The following is an 8144-nucleotide window of genomic DNA, read 5'->3' as shown; positions in this document are numbered from 1 at the left end:
AGGGGCTCTGAGCAAGAGCGCAGTGATGCGGGAGAACGGAGCACAAATCCCCGACAGTGTCCAGTAGTTCTACCCTCTGTCCTGTACCATACTCAGGACATTAACTAAGTGGCCCCCACTCCAGGCTCCCATATGCTCTGAGTCCACGAGCTCTTCTGGAACTATAAGATAAGATTCGTGGTACAAGCTCTGTGGCTTGGGTCTCATCCAAATCTGTACAAAATGATGAAAAAAGAAGTTCTTAAAAGAAACTAAGTTCTGTGGACTGCAGTATTTTCAGAAACTACTTTTTAAGAAAAACCCACCCTCCCCCCTCACTCATGCACAATTAAGCGTCAGAAAGTGAGCTAAGGAGAAAAGAGCAACAGTCACACACTTCCTGAGAAGCACACAAACTACGCGAAGGAGCCGTGTACTTCCTGCGTCCCCGGCAGCAGGCGGCCCTTCCCGACTAACGCAACCCCCAAGTCCAAGAAAGGGAAGTGAGTGTGAATTCCCGTAGGTTACAGAAGACCAGCGGCCGCTGTTCTCCCACAAGCCCAGCATGGGAGGCCAGGCTGCCAGCATCTGACTACATGCTGACCAGATGACTGTCCTCTTGACTTGCCCAAAAGGAAGTCGATCACATCCAGGGGCCAGAAAGGGAACATAACCCACAATACACCTCGGGGTGGCCCAAGCAGTGGGCAAAGCAAAGTGCCTGATGAGAACCAATCACATATTCTACTAACCCAAAGGCTTTGACCAGCCGGACTTCCCAGCAGCCTTGAGAAGAACTCGTTTACATGAATCAGATGAAATGTTTACAAGTGGATTATCTACCAGAACACTTTAATCCCAGGCTAGCTGCTCTCCCTCTAGGGGCACACAACTGACTGACCCAGCCTAATTCATCACCAGCTGCAATGCGTTAATATGAACTCAACAAAGCTACAATTTGGGGCGCCTGGGTGCCTCAGTCGGCTAAGCATCTGCCTTCGACTCAGGTCATGACCAGGACCCGGGATCCAGTCCCACATCAGGCTCCTTGCTCGACAGGGAGGCTGCTTTTCCCTCTCCCTCTGCCTGCCACTCTCCCTGCGTGGGCGCGCGCACTCTCCCGCTGTCAAATAAATAAATAAAATCTTAAAAAAAGAAAAATAAAGCTACAATTTAAAAATCCATTGTAAATCTTATTCCAACCTCCTTTAAGATGAGAATCTGAATTATCTGGGGAAATTTATGCTTTGATTTTAAATATCCCCCTCCCACCCACTCTACTACTACAAATAAGCCAGGAGACAGTTCTACTAAACTCTAACGAAGTGTCGCGAAGTTCAAAGAAGTAGCTTCTGGAAATCTGGTGGTCCCTCAGAGTGGAAACTACTAACAAACTGGACTGGGGTACGCCGACCTGCCACTATGACGTCAGATGCAACAGTATTTCTAGACCACTAATTGGAAGTAATTTTAAGTAGCATTCTCTGTCACCGTGGCTGTCTCTGTAACTAACAAAGAAACCACCCTCCCTCCAGTCCTCTTGTTAGCCACGAGGGTTTAACAGTCACTCCAACAGGTGAGTCAGATTGGCAAGCTAAAATCTGACAAAGTCTAAGCTCATGACTACACAGAACTATTATCAATGAATCAACAATCAGAGTTACAAGAAACCACACCATTTGGGGAATGAGGAGTTGTGAGATATTTGGGGGGAGAAACGAAAGTCAGCAGCCAATATAGGATGAGTGGCCATACAGACCAGAGAAACCCCAAACACCAAGGCCACAGAGTCAGGAAAATCTGCAAACTGAATAAGGCAAGAGGGGAAAAAAAAAGGTCAGAAAGCTATATCGTTGTAACAACACTGGTCAAAGCACTTATCTTCAGTCCTAGCAAAGCATTCTAAGGATCATAAAACACAAATTTATTTATTTTTATAAAAGATTTTATTTGTTTTTGAGAGAGAGAGACAGCTTGCACAAGCAGGGGAGGGAGGGGTAAAGGGAGAAGCAGACTCCCCGCTGAGCAGGGAGCCCTATATACGACTCGATCCCAGGACCCTGGGATCATGACCTGAGCTGAAGGCAGACATTTAACTGACTGAGCCACCCAGGAGCCCCCACAAATTTCTTTAAAACATAAAACTTGGGGCACCTGGGTGGCTCAGTGGGTTAAAGCCTCCGCCTTCAGCTCAGGTCATGATCCCAGATCCTGGGATCCAGCCCTGCATCGGGCTCTCTGCTCAGCCGGAAGCCTGCTTCTCCCTCTCCCTCTGCCTGCCTCTCTGCCTGCTTGTGATCTCTGTCAAATAAATGAAAAAAATCTTTAAAAAAATTTATTAAAAAAAAACACATAAAACTTGGTGGGGGGGGTGAGGGCACTGGATGATGGGCATTAAGGAGGGCACGTGATGTGATGAGCACTGGGTGTTACACGCAACTATCAACGAACACTACATCAAAAACTAATGATGTACTATATGTCGGCTAATAGAATGTAAATTAAAAATAACTTAAAAACCCACAAAACTTATGTTTCTTTAAGTGAGTTTCTGGTTTAATTGTTATACAACACTCTTTCTCTCAGCTTCATCAAAAAGAAATATGGTGCCACACCTACAGCATCCATTTACAAAAAGGACCTTGGGGAGTCAGTTTGGACTACTCCCCCTGCCACACTGCTCCTCTCCCCACTACCACCGGAAAAAGACACTCAAGAGAAATGTCTTTTTCAAAAGAATTTGTGGAGACTGCCCCCAACATCCCTTAGCAGTCAATTTCAACATTAAACAATGAACAATGAATTATTTTTCGCACCGTTTAAACACATACGGGGAAATGACAAAATTGCCTGAACACCTCATCTTTGAGGAGAGAACATTTCTTGAAACCTTAAACCAAATTTCCCAGTGGTTTGATGCCAAGACGTAGAAGTCATCTGATCTCACCACCCACTGCAATGGCCAGGTCTTGGCTAAGCACCAACTACAGAAAAGGCAGAGGCCACCTCGGCCCCGGCCCCGCCCCCACCGGGGTTCGGCGATGGGAAACTTAAAGCCATTCTGATCAGCAAGCCTCTGAAGGCCTCCATACTGATGCTATCGCCCAAAAGTTACCCTGAACCGGAGCTGAAGTTTGGCTGAAAATCATCCACTGTTACTCAGCCTAACGCAAGCTCCTTCCCATAAGCAGAAACAGCACGCACGACTGGAGCAGAGATCTGCGCAGGGAAGCCAGGACATCCCACCGCACCCAAGCAGCACAGATAAAATCTAAGATAATGCAAACTCTTCTAAAGGACGCACCTCTAATTTTTTTTTTTTTTCCTTTAAAGCGTCAAGTGTAGAGGCACCTGGGTGGCTCAGTGGGTTAAAGCCTCTGCCTTCGGCTCGGGTCACGACCTCAGGGTCCTGGGATCGAGCCCCGCATCGGGCTCTCTGCTCAGCGGGGAGCCTGCTTCCCTTCCTCCCTCTCTGCCTGCCCCTCTGCCAAATAAATAAAATCTTTTAAAAAATAAACAAATAAAGGGTCAAGTGTAAGGCTTGAGTCTCTCTGATAAGAGAACCATTTGCACACAAGAGATCTTTTTTTCCCTGTAACATTAGCAACGACAACAGGCCTCTTAGGTCAGCACGCGCTTGGCCAATGTTGACTCTGAAAGACCACTGCCTGAATAAACGGCTTCAGAGCCTCCTCCCCCACTTACATAACTCACTTCAGTACTTTTCCAGAACACGGGCCCTCTGGAAAGTGTGAAGGGGGTTCCGAGTGGTTCCTCCTCCCCGGCCCGAGAGCCCCTGACTCGGGATTGCTTCACAGCCCTCTCCCGCAGGATGCGCGAAGCGCCGCACGCACAGACCCCGGCCCGGCTCATTCACCCCGGCCGCGCCAAGCCGCAGCCGCCACCGCGCAAGGCACAGACCCCCTCAGATCGCGAGCGGCGTCTCCCGCGACCAGACCCTCCAACGCCCCGCCGCCGGGGGCCCCGGGGAGCTCGCGCTCGGTTCCCGCCCCCCCCCCCGCCCCCGCCGCGTGAGCGCACTCCTGGCGCGGAAGGGAGGCAGGGCTGCGGCCGCGCCCCCGCCGCGGCAGGCCCGGCCGCCTCTCACCTCCTGCGCCGGCGGTCCCGGTTCCTGCCCAGGCGGTCGGACAGGCGGCCCAGGAGCGCGGCCAGCCCGGGGCGGCCAGGCAGCAGGCCCAGCAGCCGCCTCCAGAGCACCGGCCCCGCCGCCGCCGTCGCCGCCGCCATGGAGACTCGGCGCTTCCGCTTCCGGCGCGCAAGAACTTTATTGACAGCCACACTCGCGGACACGGGGAGGGGGCGGGGCGGGCGCAGGTGAGCGGGCAGCACGCAGGGCGCAGGCGCAGCGGGCTGAGCCGCTTCTCTCCCTCCAGCCCCGCCCCACCCCGCGCTCCTGAGCGTGCTGGCCTCGCGCCCGCCAGGTCACGCCCAGCACCCAGGCTCGGGGACAGGTGCGCTGGGCCGGCCCCCGAGCGTACGGTTCTGCGACCCGAGGGCCGCGCGTCCGTGGAGTCGAGAGCACCTCCTGTAGCTGATCTTCAAAAGGAAGACGGTGCAGGATCCTGAAGCGGGAGAGGCGGGGGGGGGAGAGATGGGGTCCGCAACAGGGGGTTCCCGGACGACCCCCTGGGACCGAGGCTTGGGAACGGGGAGAGCGGTGGGAGATCGTCCCTTCCTACTTGTCTTGGCCCAGGAGAGTGTTGTGAGCGCTCAAGGGTTTGGATGCACCGGACGCAGAACATTCCGCATCCCCTGTCCCCCCGGGTGTCCCAAGAAGTCGGTTACGCGCTCCCTGCAAGGACGTTCTTGGCCCTGTTCTGGTATCAGCAGTGCGCAAGCCGGGGCGCCGGGGGGGCTTAGTCGGGGAAACGTCTGCCTTCCTCTCGGGTCAGGATCCCAGGCTCCCGGGATCCGGGCCCACATCGGGCTCCCTGCGCAGCGGGGAGCCTGCATCTCCAGAACGCTGCCTGCCGCTCCCCATCGCTGCGCGCGCTCTCTCTCTCTGACAAATAAATAAAATTCTTTAAAATAAAATTACATCTCAGAGGAATGTTTAATGACATGAAGTGTAAAATCCAAATTTCCAAGGAGTCGTATAGAGCTTATCTCATCGGGGATATTAAAAAATTGGAGGGAGTATTGTGTACAGACAGACTGAAAGTAAATACACCAAAATGCTAACATTGGCTGTTTGGTGCTATTCAAGAGTTTCCAAGCTGTTTACAAGTAACGGGCATTTCAGATTGTTTTAATTTTTCCTTTATGTTTAGAGAGCGTTATGAACACAAGGTGGAATTTGATTCAACTCTTCCGAGTTAGAAGTGGTGAATCATCAAATTTCCTAATTTCCAGTAACGAGAACGAGACCAGCCATTGCGTGATTCCATTTTTGCCCAGCTCCTGGGACACAGGGTGGTTGCAGAGTCAACTTGCTGAATGCCAGAACCATGATGCTGGGTGGTGACCATGAGAGCATCCTACCCATCCCCGAAAAGAGCTAGCAGTTTCTTTTTGTATGTGGTGCTTGCCAGGGGAGGTATTAAGTGAGACCGACAACCACAGAACTGTCCCATTGGGAATTTCTGATCTACAATAAATTGTACTGGGGCGCCTGGGTGGCTCAGTCGGTTAAGCGTCTGCCTTCTGCTCGGGTCATAATCCTGGAGTCCCTGGATGGAGCCCCCAGTTTCTTCTGTTGGTCTGTCAGTCAGGCTTCCTGCTCAGCAAGGGGTCTGCTTCTCCCTCTCTCTCTGCTCCTCCCCCTGCTCATGTCTCTCTTACTCACTTGCTCTCTAATAAATAAATAAAATATTTTAAAAAATAAAATAAACTGTACTAACACACAGTGATATTACAGCATGGTAAGTTAAACTAGTATTTACATTATGTATAAACGGCCTGTGATGACCCAGTTGCTTCTGAAGCCACACAGCTAGAGCCTTTGGCCCTTATGGCTAGTTTGAAGTTGTCAGAGCTACAACCGGAATGAGGCAACCACGACTTTGCCCCAGGACGTGCACATTGGGAAGTTGCAAAAATTTTAGATGATGGTTTTCAGAAATTGAGCAATCTTTTTTTCTTTCTTTCTTTTTTTTTTTTTTTTTTACATGATGATAATATAAACACTTTCCACCAGGAGATCTCATCTGGATAGGTTTGTGGGAACAAGCAGAGGAGATAAGACACTCAGGTGACACAGGTGGCCCAGGGAGGAGGCATGGGAGGGCCCCAAACTGCTTGGGGGGCCGGCGGTCTAGGGCAGACACCACCACTGCTGCTGGGTTCTCCGCTCACACCTTGATGACCCTGGACCAGAAGGCACTTGCCCTCTGAGACCCCATGGTGGCTCGAAAGCCCAGCCGCTGAGGCTCCCCTCACCCTCCTGCCCTCACCCACTGCCTTCTGGTTAATCTCACTGGCCCCTTCCCGAACAGGAGGTGCCCCGGTTAGAATGGCAGAGTTGATGGGACAGATATCTGGTCTTTCCAAACGGAAAAGGAAACGCATTCATTGGAAGGAGAGTTGACGTCAGGGAGTGGTGGGCTGCTGCCCCTGATAGCAAGGCTACTGTCCCGGGCAGGAAACACCAGGAAATCCTGAGCCAAGGGCCCGGGCCTCACTGTCTGTGATTCACACCCGAACCGAAAATCATGTCAATGAGAGCGGAAGGCCCCTCCTCCCTGGGCCTACCTTGTGCCCAAGGGTCTCACTCAGCCACAAGGCTGCGAGCAAATTCAAGGAAGGGGAGGTGGGTCAACCCATCTTCTTCCGCCGGTGATGAGAAACTCGGTCAGTTTGTTGGGGGGCCTGATTCGCTGCTTCGGAGGGGCTCAGTCTGGTTTAATAGGGAATGTAGTTTAGGGATGAGGACAGGATGCAGCCAGCCTTGGAGGCTCTGCCTCCATTCCTCCACTGAGTCACTGCCCAGCCTCAACAGCCTGCCTTTTCTCAATCCTTCAAGCTTCCCCCCGACCCCTGCCAACACACACACACACACACACACACACACACACACGTTGCCTCCTGGCGATCTCGGCTTAATTGCTCTGTCTGCTCACAACTATATCCCCCCAGCCCCTCTCCTCCATTTGAGTTCGGTGCTCGCCTTACAAACACCTCATTGCCCCATTTATTCTGCCTATTACCTACTGTGATCTAATCTTATTGAATGGTTTACTGTTTTGTGTGTTTATCAAAGAACAGTTGACACACAAGGTTACATTAGTTGCAGGTATACAACACAATGATTCGACCTCTCCATTATACCTTATGCCCTGCTCCCCACGAGTCTAGATACCACCAGGCACCCTACAACACTATTATAATACCATCCCCTGTACTCCCTATGCTACGCCTTTCAGCCCCATGACTTACCCATTCCATAACGGGGAGCCTGTATCTCCCACTCCCCTTCACCCATTTTGCCCATCTCCCCACTACCTACCGTGCATCTTGTGCCATAGCCCCTAGCATCTTGTGTGCTCCGAACATCCCAAACAGGAGGACCTGCCAAGAGAAGCAGGCTCGGCCCACCCCGGCTGAATGAACACACATGACAAGGTGGTGAGCGTGGCTCTACTTCCAATAAACCTTTATCAACAAAACCAGTCTTCAGGCTCATGTGTCATGGTTTGCCAGTTTGTGCTTCAGAAGACATCTTTTCCAGTGGCCAGAGCCGGGGAGCAGGTGGGAGGCCTGTCAGGCCCACAAGGCCCCAAACATGGATGAGATGAGGTCTTCCTGCACTGGGGACCTCAGGTGGCTGGGGCTGGGGCCGGGGCAGGGGGCTGGGGAGGGAGGCCCAGAGAAGCTGAAAGTTGTGAAAAACAAATGTGCCAAGCACAGAAGCTCGAACCAGCCGCTTCTAGGGTGGGTGGGGAGCTGGTCAAGGTTCTCGTATTTATCATTTCAACTTCTCAGTGTCGAAAATCTTGTCATCTGCAAAACAAAACACCTCTTACTCAACATGCTCCTGGCCTCGTGCCCCAGAGAGAGGCCCGGGATCATCTGGCATTTCATGAACAAGAAGCCAGGGCCCAAATTTCTGGAAATGCCTCCTGGGCAGAGCGTGCTGGTTTGTTTCTCTGTCGCTAGCGAGAGATAAACGTAGCCCTCAGTTTCAGGGGAATCTCAGCCTCTTGTGG

At 52.0% G+C, this 8144-nt stretch overlaps 1 protein-coding gene across 5 annotated transcripts in view; it reads right to left on the bottom strand.

The window, feature by feature from the left end:
• PGS1 (phosphatidylglycerophosphate synthase 1) overlaps positions 1-4251 on the bottom strand; it is a 32242-nt gene extending 27991 nt beyond the window's left edge. For all 5 annotated transcript variants that reach the window (XR_013968171.1, XR_013968172.1, XM_080826463.1 and 2 more), the window contains exon 1: positions 4088-4251. Coding sequence is in view for 3 of the 5 variants with exons in the window: in XM_080826463.1 (XP_080682589.1) it covers positions 4088-4227 (140 nt within the window). In the remaining 2 variants the exon portion in view is untranslated. The remainder of the gene's footprint in view (positions 1-4087) is intronic.
• Between the last annotated feature and the right edge of the window lie 3893 nt (positions 4252-8144).

The sequence above is a fragment of the Martes martes genome (genome assembly GCF_963455335.1).
Source record: "Martes martes genome assembly, chromosome: 16".
Taxonomy (NCBI): Eukaryota; Metazoa; Chordata; class Mammalia; order Carnivora; family Mustelidae; genus Martes; species Martes martes.
The sequence above is the reverse complement of the archived record's forward strand: the minus strand, read 5'-3'. Positions and strand labels throughout refer to the sequence as shown.